The sequence below is a fragment of the Cetorhinus maximus genome, chromosome 13 (assembly GCF_964194155.1).
Source record: "Cetorhinus maximus chromosome 13, sCetMax3.hap1.1, whole genome shotgun sequence".
Classification (NCBI taxonomy): domain Eukaryota; kingdom Metazoa; phylum Chordata; class Chondrichthyes; order Lamniformes; family Cetorhinidae; genus Cetorhinus; species Cetorhinus maximus.
Window position 1 is genome coordinate 78,292,506 of NC_135891.1, and position 15,903 is coordinate 78,308,408.

General features: G+C 45.2%; 1 protein-coding gene across 3 annotated transcripts in view; it reads right to left on the minus strand.

The window, feature by feature from the left end:
- palm1a (paralemmin 1a) overlaps positions 1–15,903 on the minus strand; it is a 290,290-nt gene that overhangs the window by 19,082 nt on the left and 255,305 nt on the right. For all 3 annotated transcript variants that reach the window (XM_078555629.1, XM_078555627.1, XM_078555628.1), the window contains one exon: positions 2,531–2,621. In XM_078555629.1, the coding sequence (XP_078411755.1) occupies positions 2,531–2,621 (91 nt within the window). The remainder of the gene's footprint in view (positions 1–2,530; positions 2,622–15,903) is intronic.

The window sequence follows — 15,903 nt, forward strand, 5'->3', positions numbered from 1 at the left end:
TTGAAAGCACTGTTGATGGCACCTTCAATCACTTTACCGATGATTGAGAGTAGACTGATGGTAATTGTCCAGATTGGATTTGTCCTGCTTTTTGTGGACAGGACATACTTTGATAATTTTCTACATTGTCGGATTGGTGCCAGTGATGTAGTTGTACTGGAACAGCTTAGCTAGGAACGCAGCAAGTTCTGGAGCACAAGTCTTCAGTAGTATTGCTGGAATGTTGTCAGGGCCCGTAGCCTTTGCAGTATCCAGTGCCTTCAACCATTTCTTGATATCACGTGAAATGAATTGAATTGGCTGAAGACTGGCAGATGTGATACTGGGGATCTCTGGAGGAGGCCGAGATGGATCATCCACTTGGCACTTCTGCCTGAAGATGTTTGCAAATGCATCAGCCTTATCTTTTGCACTGATGTGCTGGGCTCCCCCATCATTATGGATGGGGATATTTCTGGAACTTCCTCCTCCAGTGAGTTGTTTAATTGTCTACCACCATTCACGACTGGATGTGACAGGACTGCAGAGCTTAGATCTGATTTGTTGGTGTGGAATCGCTTAGCTCAGTCTGTTGCATGCTGCTTATGCTTTTTGGTACACAAGTAGTCCTGTGTTGTAGCTTCACTAGGTTGACACTAATTTTTAGGTATGCCTGGTGCTGCTCCTTGCATGCCCTCCTGCACTCTTCATTGAATCAGGGTTGATCCCCTGGCTAGATAGTAATGGTAGAGTGGAGGATATGCTGGGCCATGAGATTACAGATTGTGGTTGAGTACAATTCTGCTACTGCTGATGGCCCACAGTGCCTCATGGATTCCCAGTTTTGTGTTGCTAGGTATATTCAAAGTCTATTCCATTTAGCATGATGGTAGTGCCACATAACACAATGGAGGGTCTCCTCAATGGGACCTCATCTCCATAAGGTGATTGGTGACATCCTGATGGAGGCTGTGAAATGGGCAATAGTGACTATTCATCAGCTCGGAGTGCCTCTTTTTTGTGTGCCACTCTATACGTGAGATGCTACAGATGACGTTTCTAACCCTTGGCCCCTGTGGAACTCTCAGCCCTAGGGTCAAAGGTGAGGAAAAAGTGGTGGACTCTTAGGTCACCAGGTCTGTACCCCTCACATCATTGATAGAATGCTGGGGCTCTCCTGGGTTCGACGGGGAACGGGGGGTGTGAGGGGAGATGGGTGGGCAGCGAGAGAAGTGGGCATTATAAACTTGATAGGTTGTAGCCTAATGGAAGTATGGGGTTGGAGGGTGTGTCCCAGTCCCTTATTCCAGTCTCCAGTGTGAGCAATATGGGACCCACTGGCACACTAAGGCCTGTCCATGGAGCTGATTTTACTGGAGGATCTGTAGAGCAGGGATCCCAGAGGAAAGGACTGCCAGGTAGAGACTTTTCACAACTTTATGCCCCCCCACCCTGCAACCAGTCCATATCATTAATGTCCATTCAGAATCTTCGGGCTGCCAACCTCCTGACGCCTGACATGCTATCACAGAGCTGAGAATCCTCCACCTCCATCTTGCTTTCCCACCCCTTGCACTGGAGCTAGGGCTGGAATGGAAATACTATAGAGCTTGGGTGTCATACTCCTGTTCAGAATTAGGAAAGTGAGTGGGTAGGTTGGGGGTTGTGGAGGCGAATGTGGCGGTGAGGAAGATGGAAGGTAAATCCATCCTGCTCAATTCTGAGGAAACATCCAACAATACGACTGGTTGGGTGTTTGCATACTGCAGTGGTGCCATAGTGTCTGTTGTTGCAAGTTCCTTTGGGAAGAATAACTTCTAAACACTTTAATTGCCATGAAGTGGGGTACTTCAGTCTCTGTTTCAGTATATGGGTCCCTGCAGGTTGGCACCATGTGTTTATCACCCAGTCTGGCATCCCTCAGTGGATCCTCCTTATTTTTCATGCATGTCCGACTCGAAAATTCCCATTGGGAAGCCTATTGGCGCCATATAATTGCGCTTGGGGGAAAGCATTTTTTATAACAGCAAAGACTCATGAGAATGTAAGTGGCAATAGTTTGAAAATAAGAGAAAATCTTTAAGAATTGGCACTTAAACTCATATTATAGTGACCTGTTCACCACCTCAGGGCACTCACCATCACCTAGCGAGCCTGGCTTTCCATGTGTCATGTGATGCCCTGCTCACCAGGAATATGGGAGTATCAATGCAGAAAGTAACCTCCACCCAAATGATTGTTTAGGTGAAAGGTTGGGTTCCAGTGGGTTTGGACTTCTTAATTTGCTCCTCTCAGTCACCCATTTCACATAGCGAAGTGGAGAGTCGGCAGGAAGCCCAGGCCCAAGTGTTGGTGAGCTATTTGACATGGGGTTGCATCACCAATGAGCCCAAGCCTGAGCTCAGCATTCCCAACTTAAACTGGCAACACTAATTTTATGTCGAGAAAAGTAATGCTCCATTTCACATCGATCACTCTGACGAATGCAGCATTCACTACAGAAATATATACAGTCCCTCTCTCATTGCTGACTCTTCCCCTTTGTACACACCTTCTCCTCATCTTTCAGCTTCTCCTCAATGCTGTTTTCTTTAGAGATGGCAACGTCCACGTTTTCAAGTGATTCAAGCTCCCTCTCAAGCCTGAAAGAGATGAGTGTACATTCAATACCAGAGATTAATGTACATCAATATCCTAGAAGCAAAGCAATTAAGTCACAGGCACATTGCAGGGCTCCTGTCGCTGTGGGTTACCTGTTTAGCTGGTTTGATGAATTGAAGACAGAATGACTTCTGCCCTCACTAATTGGGTCACCTTTTAATGTTTTCATTCTCATGTTAACAGGCTCAATGCCAGCTGATTGTATTTTTCTCTCTTTTTATCTACACGTTCAAAACAAAATGCAATAAGACTGCTCACTCACCTCACACAAACAGCCTGTGAAACACTCATCCCTCAATAAACAGTGGAACATTTAATTGGTCATTTGTCACATTGCTGTTTGTGTGAGGACCCCAATGGCATTGGCTGCTCACGCAGCAATGGCATCGCCTGTCCTCAGTGACCCTCAAACTTCTGCCTTGCAGGACTTGCTTGGCTAGCCACAGTGCCCCAAGACCCCCCACTTACCTGACTGTGAGGGCACACGGCCATCGACGTATCCTCGTCCTGCAGGTGCACCCCCAGCAGTGGCCACTTCTCCTGGTGGTGCATTTGAGGCTGCTGAGCTGCCGGCCCTCTGATTGGCTGGCAGTTCTTGGGGGTAGGATGCTGTTCCACTGCGTGCCGGCAAAATGTGGCCCTGGGTCCCGCTGCCCAGCTAACGGATTTGGCCCCTCCTTTTCACCCCAGCAGTGGGACCTATGTCATCTCTGCAAAATGCAGCCTATTGACTGTGCATATAGAAAAAAACTCACATTTATATAGCGATTTTCACATCCTATTGATGTCCCAAAGTGTTGCACTGTCAGTGAAGTACTTTTTTGAAGTGTAGTCACTGCTGTAGTGCAGGAAACGCAGCTGCCAATTTTCACACAGCAAGATCCCACAAACAGTAATGAGTTCACAGCCAATTAAATGTATTATTATTGAGGAAAAAATATTGACTAGGATAATTCCAGTGCTCTTTCTTGGATATTGCTGTGGGTGTTTTTACATCACCGTGAGAGGGAACGCTGATTTAATGACTTACCTCTGCCAGTGCAGCACTCCTTCAGGAATGCATGTTAGTGTCAATCTAGATTTTGTGCCTAGGTCTCCAGAATGAGATTTAAACTTGTTATGACCGTGTGAGGAGGGGTACAAATGATTCCCCTGTCACACCACTCCAAGTCTGACCGTAACAGGTTTTTTAAAATGAATTTAGAAGGATGAAGGTATTGACTAACTGTCTGTGCTTAATCATTTATGTGCTGATGGCAAAGAAACTAGCCTGGCAGGCTTTCTTGAATTTAAAACAAAAAGGGGTTCATTTCTATTGAGTTAAAACCCACATAAAAATATTTAAAAAGGTAAACCCAGGTCTCCTTTGCAACACACACACACAAAATTTCCAAGTTATGCTCTAGGTAGTTGCTTTCTTAGCCAAATTAAAGTTCAATGCTGAAAGATCACAAAAAAGGAGTGTTTATGAGTCCTTGGCTGTGGCAAAAATTTTTCATGGTGATCATGAAGTTCCAGGAGTGGAGTTGAAACCTGCAGTTGCTGGAGACAATTTCCATTTGAAACGTAATCCGTCTTTTCCAAAAATTCAATGATTTTTGCACCTGAGGTTCCTTTCAATGAAAATTTCTCTATCTCTGTGCTGGATTCTTTAACTTTATAGTGGTAGGGCCTTAACTTGGGAGAGGAGAGAAGAGAGCTGCTCCTCTTCACTGAACAGAAGCTTTCACTGGCAGCTTTTCCAGACTACTGATCATTTTTTTCTTTAGCAGCATTTGTGCTCTGTTAAAAAGATTTCAAAATGGTTACTTCAGTCACATGGCCTCTCTCTCCCCATAATTATTTCAGAAGGGGTTTGTTTATCTGATGTCTGAATCGATGGTGGCTTTTGTTTCATGGCAGGAGATGATTAGATTCTGTAATGACCCAGCCATTAACCCCTGAATGAGTCAATATCCATCTTGATGAGATAGGAAAACATCTTTCATATAACTATTGTTCCAGCACACCTTCTGTCTCCCCTGGGGAGATAGTCTGATAGAAATGTAAATGTTAGGTCTGGTACATGTTTCTGTAAATCCTTTTGAAGTAGCTCTTGACATCATAGGCGTGAAATTCCATGAGGTTGTCTGAATTGTAATTCACATTGCAACTTCCCAGAAGCTAGTCAACTTGCAATACCAGATGTCAGGTGACTCCTGGCAGCCATCTAAATCAGTGTCTTTTCTAGTTTTTAAAAAGTCCTTTTTAAACAGTTTGATGAGTTGGTGAAATTATAGATTGATATCACTCATGCATAAATCACATCATCACAACAAGCTCATGAGGGAAGAAATGGAGGATTATGATGGTAGGCATAGATGAGAAACACCAGCATGGGCTGGTTAGGCCGAATGGCTTGTTTCTGTACTGTATATCCTATTTAGTCCTAGGATTTAATGCCTCAGAGGTGAGAGAACTCCCACTTTGTTGTAAAGTTTTATGATGGAAAAATTTAACTGATATTTACCAGTTTTTTGGACATCAAATGGTTGCTGATTTGCCCTGCAAGGGGGCCAGTCATGAAGTTAGAATCAGGAAACTTCTAGGTATCCATGGTGCCTGTCTGAAACAGATATTTTACACCTAGCACATGCAAATTGGTGTGCTAACATCAGTCATAGAACCTGGTGCAAAATGTGGTTAGAAACGAGTGGAGCCTTGTATGCTCCACTGGTACTGGGCCTTGAATGGCTGAACCAGGGAGACTTAAAGGGACAGTTGGAGGTCACTCAAAGAAATGGTCACACCACATTTTAGAAGTTACATTAGTGTGGGGCCAGGAGAAGCTTCTTATAGTGCCACAAAGTCTTATAGTGTCGCTGCAGGTCTCTGCACCTCTGCTCCATCCCCCACCCTCCCAGGACCAACCTGTATGGTGGATATATGTAGGAGCAAAGCAGGAGTCATCAGGCTCCAACCAGGAGGCTGCATCTGAATTCCCAAAGGGCACTTGAACAAGGCCCGATGCTGAATTTGGCTTTGGCCTCTCACTAACATCATTGGGCACATATTCAGGTCTTGCCATCCACATTGCTCCCGGAGCCAGTGTGGGGTTAAATAATCCCCTCACCATACCGTGAATCTACCAACAGGTTATTTTCTTCTCAAGTAATCCAGAAGGCTTTTGACATGAAATCATGACACAAACACACTTAGTTAATGTGTTCTGCTGCACAGCAACCGAGGGGTGACAAATACTCGTGCAGGGCTCCACTCACCCTCCCCAATAATAAATCTCAGTGTAACATGTTCCATGTAAAGGTAGAGGAGGGCCCGCTGACTATAACTGAACCATTTCACTGCATTGAGCTGCTTGCAGTCAGGACCTGAGTAACCTGAAAAATAGAGGAATATTGAATCTGTGGTGTACGACTATAATCTCCATGCACGCTGCAACCTCTCTCAAACCTCCAGGCTCTAGCATAAGGCTCGCTGCTATTTCTGTCAAATCATTTTGGTAAAGCATCGTAGCCCTAATACACAGTGTTAATACTGTCATATACCTGAGGGTGGTAACCCAACCAGTGATAATGTGGGTAATAGCCATCACTGTCATTCTTGCTGCCTATTGGTTATTTATCCATAAGTAACACCGTCACTGCTGGAACCATAATGTTGTAGGAATGATCAGTCAGCCCATGAGGCTGGTTCCATTATTCATGCGCACTCCCTCTCCACCTTCTCACACCCTCTCCCGCCACCACTCCTCCCCACCTCCTCACACCCTCTCCCACCACCACTCCTCCCCACCTCCTCACACCCTCTCCCACCACCACTCCACCCCACCTCCTCACACCCTCTCCCACCATCACTCCTCCCCCCACCTCCCAGCCCAGGCACTAAACTTCCCACCAGCAAATTCTGAAATACATTTTGTGGGTTATGAATTCATTCTATTGATGAACATCCAAATAAAACTTGTGACTATTGGTATCACACAAAGCTTCCACTCTTCTTTAACCCTGGGAAACACTGTCCCAATCTCCGGATGGGAAAACGTTCCAGTTGATTTTTCTTCTTGGGTTGAGCCGAGTATAACAGCAGTTTACACATCCGCAAATCACTGACTTTCAATGCGTCAGGTTTTAAAGCTACTCTTTACATTTTCCAAATTCCATTGCCGAAATGTAAATCAGTCGCCTCTCCTTTTATGACCAGTCTCACTGCCTCCTATCTTTCTGAATAACCATATCTCACAATGTAGGACAAAACTGTGGGATCTCTTTACAGTGAACCTCACAAAACAGAGTGAGACTTGGCAGAAATCTTCATGAGCTCATTTTGGAGCCGTAAGGGTAACCAGGGTAACTGTGCGTTTCTGAAAATGTTCCCCACTGAGTCTGCCTCCAGTAACCCATTGTGCAATCTTCAACATAAAGGAAAGAGTTTGCATTTATCTAGTATGTTTCAGTCTCACAACATTGTTTTGCAGCCAGTCATGGACTTTGGAAATGGGGTCACTGTTATAATGTGGCGGCCAATACCAACCCAGCAAACTCCCACAAACAGCAGGGGTGTTAAAGGCGGATCGAGCTTCCGGGTGAACCATGCTGGGAACCCCATTCGCATGCATTAGCATCTCATGCATGCTCATTAAACCGCCGCTTTGCTGGAATTATGCTACCCCTCCAAATTAAGTTCTCGGCCAGCGAGAATTTAGAATGTTCAGTTTTATGACTGTATATAAGTGGAGTGCACCTGGCGAGCTTCACCTCTTCCATGACTTTGAGGTCCATAGATGCGACTTTCTTCTTCTTGGGGACCTCGCATAACTTCACTCATACTGAGTGCCGTTAGTAAACACTGTGCCAAGGCTGTACACGGGAAGCAGGCTAAGGCTGGAAGGGGGAGGGTAGGGTGGAGCGAAGGCTGAACATGGGAGCCAGGCTAGGCGGGGGAGAGGCGGGTGAGAGAGTGCCCAGGGAAGTAGAGGGGTGGAAAAGAGTATCTTAGAGACAGGATTGGTGGTGTCAATGATGGGGCTCTTGGGGGGGTGAGAACTCAGGGTACTGGTATTAGGAGGGAACAGTCACAGTCAGAGGTGGGAGTGGGATGCGACAGGTTGGGAGTTTGGTAGGTGAAGGTTTCTTGTGGGAAGGGGGGTGCGCAGAGGCAGACTAGACAATTGGCTCGGAAGGAGGCAGGGTCAGGGCAGGCATGGGGACGGTAAGAGGTGTTGACTACTAGGGAAGGTGAATTGTGATAGGGTCCAGGGTATCAGGAGGTTCAAGGGTGACAGGGGGGAGAGGAATGGTGATATTGGGTGGGTCTATGGCGATGGGGGGAAGTTGGTGGGTGACAGGGGGAAGGTAGAAGATGGTGGAGTGAGTTTGAAAGGTGACGCGCACCATTTTTCAAATCTGACCTTGACTACACAGTTAGTGAGTCAGAGATATTCCTCAAAGTGGGAGGAGGGTCTTTTTGGATGGGTGGAGTTCAAGGTCAGCACAAGTGGCTGACTAAGGAGACACCCTAATAATTATGAGGAGGCTGGATGTCAACTTGTGTTCTCCTCTTTATGATGAAGCTCACACGGCAGCGGGTTTGTTCCTGACTCATGGGTCTCATAACATCACAATCCAGCAAGGTGTGGAGCTGCCGTTTATTCTGGGCCATTTGCCCAGTGACTAGTAAGATTAGGGTTAGTGGGATTGGAGTTAAGGTTAGGGTTAGTAGGGTTAGGGTTAAGGTTAGGATTAGTAGAGTTAGGGGTTAAGGTTAGGGTTAGAGTTAGGGTTAGTGGGATTAGGGTTAAGGTTAGGGTTAGTAGAGTTAGGGTTAAGGTTAGGGTTAAGGTTAGGGTTAGTGGGATTAGGGTTAAGGTTAGGGTTAGTAGAGTTAGGGTTAAGGTTAGGATTAAGGTTAGGGTTAGTAGGGTTACCACCCCTCCATGTTTGGCCTGGAGTCTCCAGGATTAAAGACAAATCCCCAGGACTATGCTCTGAGTATCTTGGGAGAAAAATCAAAGCAGGTGGTTAAAATAAAATTCTGTTCTAAAAAAATTCTTTGAACACATTTGCTTGCTGGTTTATAAAAATATTGGATATGGGGGAATGGCTATTTTCTGACAGTCAAGAATCATCTAATCAGACAGTGAAGAGTCCATTCGCTTTCCGATCAGTGTGGGAAGGTAGGCTACATGAGGGTGCGTGGATCAGACAGCCAATGGCGGGGTGGGTGGATTGGGTCGGGGTGGTTGCTGGCAGGGGATCAGGGGATGATACCTCCAGGAATATGCCCAAATGGAGTTGGCAACCCTAATAGTTGGAGACCTGAGGCATAACTAATGGGTATTGGGTCTCAATAGCATATTGGCAGCAGACTGTTAGCACTAACTGGGCATCAGAGGCAACTTGCCAAACTCCAGAGCATCAAATTGAGCCGACTGCCTCACCGTCCGGAGAACTAGGCCGGGTGGAAAGCAGGACGTGTGTGGATGAGGGAGTGGGTGATGGTGGGAGGTGGGTGGGGGGGGGGGGGGGGGAGGTGGGGTGGAGGGGGGTCGGATATGGGGGTTGGGTGTAAATAGGGGCTGACAGCAGCTTGCAGTAGTGCTGTGGAGCTGGGAGGAGCACTCTGCTCACCCCCATCCTCCACAAGCTTCATAAAGCTTCATATTGAAAATACCGGCCGTTTTGGTGATGGCCTCCAGCGATTCCTTTAAGGGCACAGAATGATCCAAAAAACTGAGGGGAGCAGCTCCGGTGTCTGTATCACTCAGTGTTGACCAACCTCTGGCAGAACTACTAAAATAGGCATCATGATGCCCCTCAAAAACTTACACAAATGGCTTAGCGCCTGTTTTAGGCAGCCCTTAGATTATCTGAATATCACTTAGCCCAATGTGGTGACATGTCTCCATCTCTCTTGGAACGTAGGACATAGCTCTGCAAAATTGGACTTTTTTGGCCACTGTCTCACCTGCAATGAACAATGTAATAATTTCTACCCCAAAGCCCTAAAGGGACAACAGGAGTGAGGACTGTAACACTGACTTTCAGATTCCCTGCACTGCAACACCTACTTGAAAGGCCCCTCTGTAGATATCCTCTCATCTACAGAACTTGCAGATTATTAGTGCTAATTGTTTCCATGTATTCACTCTAACATTTTTCAAATAGTTCTAATTGCTGTTATGTAACACATGTACAATGAAAACGCACCAGAAAAACAGGCCTCAGTGTTGCTATGGAAACGGTAGGCTTTCTCTTTGGCAATCTACATTCCAAGCATCCTGTAGCCTGTTAACAGCGCTCCCTGACTCCGATATAAGCTGTTGGATAGGGTGACAAGAGGAATTATAACGTGCAAAATCCAGCTGAACGTTCTTCATGACATATTGTTCACATTATCTCACAACGTCACTGTACATTCTTCAGGAAAACATGAGGACCTGTGTATCTGTGGAAAAATGACATTGAGGAAGGAGATCAGCCATGATCTAGCTGAATGGCAGAGCAGGCTTGAGGGGCTGAATGGCCTTCTCCTATTCCTATGTTCCTATTCCTCAAAGCCAGAGTATCCTGTCTGCTTTAACATGGACATGATTCATTCTTTGTGCCTTTACTAAGGTACAATAATTTGGATTATTCGGGATCATTAGACACAGGATAAGACCATTCAGCCCCTCAAGCCTGTCCAGCCCGACCATGGCTGATCTGTACCTCAACTTTACTCCAAATCCCTTAATACCCTGACCCAACAAAAATATCTCAATTGTCATCTTGAAAACTGACCCCAGAATCCACAAGCTTTTAGGGGAAGGAATTCTAGATTTCTACTTTCATTTGTGTGAAAATGTTCTTCCTGATTTCCCTCTTAAATGGTTCAGCTCTAATTTCAAGGTTATATCCTCTTGTTCACCAAAGGGGATTGTTTCTTCGTATCTACCCTATAGAATCCCTTTAACATTTTAATTATCTCGATTCAATCACCCCACAACCTCCTTAACTTAAGGGAATACTAGCCAGCTTTATGCAACCTGTCCTCAAAATTTAACCCGTTTTGCTTCGTTACCATTCGGGTGAATCTGCCTTTTATTCCCTTGTGAATTCAAGGCCAATATATCCTTCCTGAGGTGTGGTGCCCAGAGCTGAACACAAGATTTCAAGTAGGCAGAGAGGATTTAACCTCAGGTCCCTGAATGGGCTGAATTTTCCTGACTCCATGATCGCAGACTTGGAGGTGAGGATGTTGGGAAAAGAGGGTGGGTTCTGCATTGGGCCAGCTCCCTACTGCATTCCCAATGCTGAGGAAGCTTTCCACTGGCTCTGGAATTTTCTACCCAGAGACTAATGGAGGCTGGATCAGTGAATATATTCAGGGCTGAGTTAGATAGATTTCTGATTGACAAGGGAGTCAAGGGTTATAGGGGACAGGCAGGAAAGAGGAGTCAAGGCCTCAATCAGATCGGCTATAATCTGACTGAAGGGCAGTGCAGGCTCAAGGAGTCAAACAACCAACTCCTGTTCCTGTTTGTTATGTTCTTCTGTTCCAGTCAATTTTTCTGTTGCTCTGAAATTCTGGTGGACATACATGAGAGTCTCCTCACCATCCATGTCAGCAATGTGGACCTGTTTGCCAATTGCAGGGACAGGAACGCTGCCCATTATTGGAATGGGTGCTTTATGTCTGGATGGGTACAAAAGAGAGTTCGACTCTATTCAGAGAATGGGAAAATTGACATATCACCAAGGACTTAATGGAAAAGAAAGAAACTCCTGCGTTTATATAGCGACATCATGACCTCAAAATTTCCCACAATGTATTACAGCCAATGATGCACATTTGAAATGTGTCACTGCTATAGTGTAGTTTTTAATGAGCTGAAAATAACATTTGAATATAGCTCCTCACTCAAGGGGAACTAGGTTTGTGTAGGAGGAGGCATTTCCTCAGGGAATTTTCTTTCTTTCACACAGCTTGGCCCAACAAGGATGGAATGGGTGGAATTCTGGAATAATTCAGGAAGTCATCAGGCAAATCTCTCAAACATGGGGGTAGTGTTGTGGGAAGATTAACCCACAAAACTCCCCTCCCAATACCAGAATATGGAGAAAACAGGGTGAAAACCCAATGGTTCTTTGTTCTACCAAAGCTTCTGGTACCTTTCCTCCCTGTCCACCTACCGGCCACCCCTCAGGGTACAGTTGGCAGCTTCTCCAACCTCATTCAAATGAACGATCTTTGTGTGGGTTCCCTTGGTGAATGTCATCTTACCAATGAACTGAAGCCCAGACGCACCATCCATACTTTCCATCCCAATCCACTGGATAGCTATTGACAACAGGAGCCATTGCTGATTTTTCCGTCACCCATCGATCAGGGAAGTGCTCAAGCCAATGATAATGTCCCTACCACTGACCTGTAAAGACCCAGGATCATAGGTTGAATCTTACTGATTTAGGTGGCTGAGATCAATAAGAGACAGGATCCTCATCAGCCAAGCCAGTAGTGGGGTCTTTCAATAGATGTTAAGCCCCTTATTAACATAGTTTCGGGCCTAACAACTTGATTAGGTGCCTGACCACAACAAATAAAAAATGGTGAAATAAAATCAAAAATTGCTGGAAAACTCAGCAGGTCTGGCAGCATCTGTGGAGAGAGAAACAGAGTTAACGGTTTGAGTCCATATAGCTCTTCTTCAGAGTGATGAACTCCATGCATTTAGCTGTGGGATCAATGCCTGTACAGATTGGGCACAGGCCACCCTGCTGCTAAATTGTCACACTCTGCACCCATTATACATCCAGATAAACACGGGCAACACATACCAATTTCTACTCTTTAGTTACAGCAGATAATATTCATGGGGGGTTTTCACTTCACATACAGCTTCTAGTCTGGGCTATTGTGAGACACTTCCACAAACATTGATAAAATAGCAACAAAGACAGAATAAAAAATAGCAATGCCGAACTTTATTTACTGGTTCATGGGATGTGGGCATCACTGGCGAGGCCAGTATTTGTTGCCCATCTCTAATTGCCCTTGAGAAGGTGGTGGTGAGCCGCCATTTTGAACATTTTGAACATGTGGTGCATGTTGAATGTGATGGGGAGATGATTAGTTTTCTCTTGTTGGAGATGGTCATTGCCTGGCACTTATCAGGCACGAATGCTACTTGCCACCTTTTGGCAGGGTTATCAGGTCAGTCACCAATTCAGCATTGCCCAATGATCAATATTTACAGGCTGCTTAAGATGTGACTAAGGACTAATACCCTCACCCCATAATCCAGGCTAACATTCCTGTGCACTACTAAATGAGTGATGCACTGTCAGAGGCATAGTCTTTGTTTTAAGTTTGTTCATAGGATGTGGGTATTGCTGGCAAGGCCAGCATTTATTGCCCATCCCTAATTGCCCTTGAGAAGGTGGTGGTGAGCTGCCTTCTTGAACTGCTGCAGTCCATGTGATGTAGGTACACCCAAAGTGCTGTTAGGAAGGGAGTTCCAGGATTTTGACCCAGCAACAACAAAGGAACTGCAATATATTTCCAAGTGAGGATGGTGAGTGCCTTGGAGGGGAACTTGCAGGTGGTGGTGTTCCCATCTATTTGCTGCTGTCTTCCATCTAGGTATTTTGGATGAAACATATAAGATCCCACAGCACTAATCTTAAAATAGTCCAGTGAGTTCTCTCTGGTGTCCGGGCGAATATTTGCCCTCAACTAATGTCACCAAAGCAGATTGTCTGGCCATTTATTTAATTGTAACCCACCTCCTGACTCCCCAAAGCCTGTCCACTATCTAAGGGCACAAGTCAGAGTGTGATGGGATACTTTCCACTTGCCTGGATGAGTGTAGCTCCCACAACATGAAGAAGCTCGACAACATCCAGGACAAAGCAGCCCGCTTGACTGGCATCCCATCCACAAACATTCACTCCCTCCACCATCAACGCACTGGCAGCAGTGTGTACTATCTACAAGATGCACTGCAGGAATTCACCAAGCCTCCTTAGTCAGCACCTTCCAAACACACGACCACTACCACCTAGAAGGACAAGGGCAGCAGAAATGGAAACACCACCACCTGCAAGTTCCCCTCCAAGTCACTCACCATCCTGACTTGGAAATATATCACTGTTCCTTCACTGTCGCTGGGTCAAAATCCTGGATTCCCTCCCTCACAGCACTGTGGGTGTACCTACACCACATAGGCTGCAGCAGTTCAAGAAGGCAGCTCGACACTGCCTTCTCAAGGGCAATTAGTGATGGGCAATAAAAATGATGGCCTAGCCAGTGATGCCGACATCCTGTGAAAAAGAAATTTAACAAAATTGTGAGATCTTGCTATGCAAAATTTGGCTGTCATGTTTCCTACGCTAATAACATTGACTGCACTTCAATAAGTATTAACTGTAAAGCACGTTGGGACGTCCTGCGGCTGTGAAAGGTGCTATAGAAATGCAAGTCCTTCTTTTCCTTCCTCATTTTGAACAGACCCTCACCCAGGAAAGCTGCTGTGCTCACATGTAGCCACTAAGTGGCAGTGTAATCAGGTTGAACCCGGGGAGAGCCTCAGGCTGGGGTTTTTAAGCAGCTTGCATTTGGCAGGACAGCATTGTCTGTTGAAGAAGAGGGCTGTGGGAAGAGAGTCGAAGAATAAAATGAGAGTAAATAAATAAATGGGGCAGGACTGATGTCAGTGACTTCCATTCAATAGCATACACAAGAATATTGCTATCTTGAAAGTAAGATCACAATGCAGATGTGGGCCTGTGTTTTATTTTTATGTATCTATAGTACAGATACGGAGATTAAAAGGCTCAAACATTAAATAATACATCTTTGTTGCATGTAACTGGAAAATATATATTGTCACTCATAATCTAGTGAATTTTTCGATTGCAAGCCTTCGATTTTAGTATCTGCATTCCAAATGCCAGAGGCAGTCATTACTCCCTGGTCTGGTATAAATCATATTGAGATTGCTTCATCTCACTGACAGATCACTTAAATTGGGCTGGTTCAGCCTGGCTGCATCAATAACAACTGAATATGCAAATCATTATGGTGTTGTGACACAGGCAATGTGGTGGACTCTACTATTATTCATACTGTGTGTGGTGAGGGAATGTAAATGACTCTTTTAGTGGAGAGGTGTTTAGGGTGCCTTTCTAAATAAAATCCATTGTTATGTTTTGTTGCGTTAAATACATTAGCCAGTATGAAGTGGAAATACTCGCATTCTGTCCATTCACAACATCGAGTGATCAGCCCATTCACATCATTGAGTCATCAGTCCATTCATAACATCGAGTGATCAGCCCATTCACAACACCGAGTCATCAGTCCATTCACAACATTGAGTCATCATTTCATTCACAACACCGAGTCAACAGCTCATTCACAATGCCAGTCACGAGCTCATTCACAACACCAAGTCACCAGTCCATTCACAACACCGAGTCATCAGTCCATTCATAGTATTGAGTCATCAATCCATTCACAGTATTGAGTCATCAGTCCATTCACAACACCAAGTCATCAGTCCATTCACAGCATTGAGTCATCAGTCCATTCACAGCAATGAGTCATCAGTCCATTCACAACACCGAGTCATCTGTCCATTCACAAAATTGAGTCATCAGTCCATTCACAACACCAAGTCATCAGTCCATTCAAAACACCGAGTCATCAGTCCATTCAAAACATTGGGTCAGCAGTCCATTCACAACTTCGAGTCAGCAGTCCATTCACAACATCAAGCCAGCAGTCCATTCGCAACATTGAGTCATCAGTCCATTCATAACACTGAGTCATCAGCTTATTCACAACGCCGAGTCATCAGTCCATTCACAACATTGAGTGATTTGTCCTTTCACAACCTTGAATCATCAGTCCATTCACAACAATGAGTTATCTGTTCATTCATAAATCCAGGCCATGGGGCAATGTGGATGGTGGTATACCTTTTCCTCTTTAATCTAATCTCTTTTTCCGTTGATAACTATTCATGCTGATGCTATATGCTGCCTAATGCCCCACCCACTTGACCCCATCTTTCATATATGAGCTCACTTCGGATGTGCTGCCCCTGATTCACTTGCTCCATCATCGGCCCTTCCAATATCCATGTAATCACATTTGCCAGTAGAAAACCTGGCTGATTTTCTCTTTCCCTAGCACAGGATTACTGAGGCAGATTTTAGTGCCTCTAACTGCCAAGGTGAGCGAAGTCAGTGTGTGGACTGATCCCATGTGTGGCTCACTGTC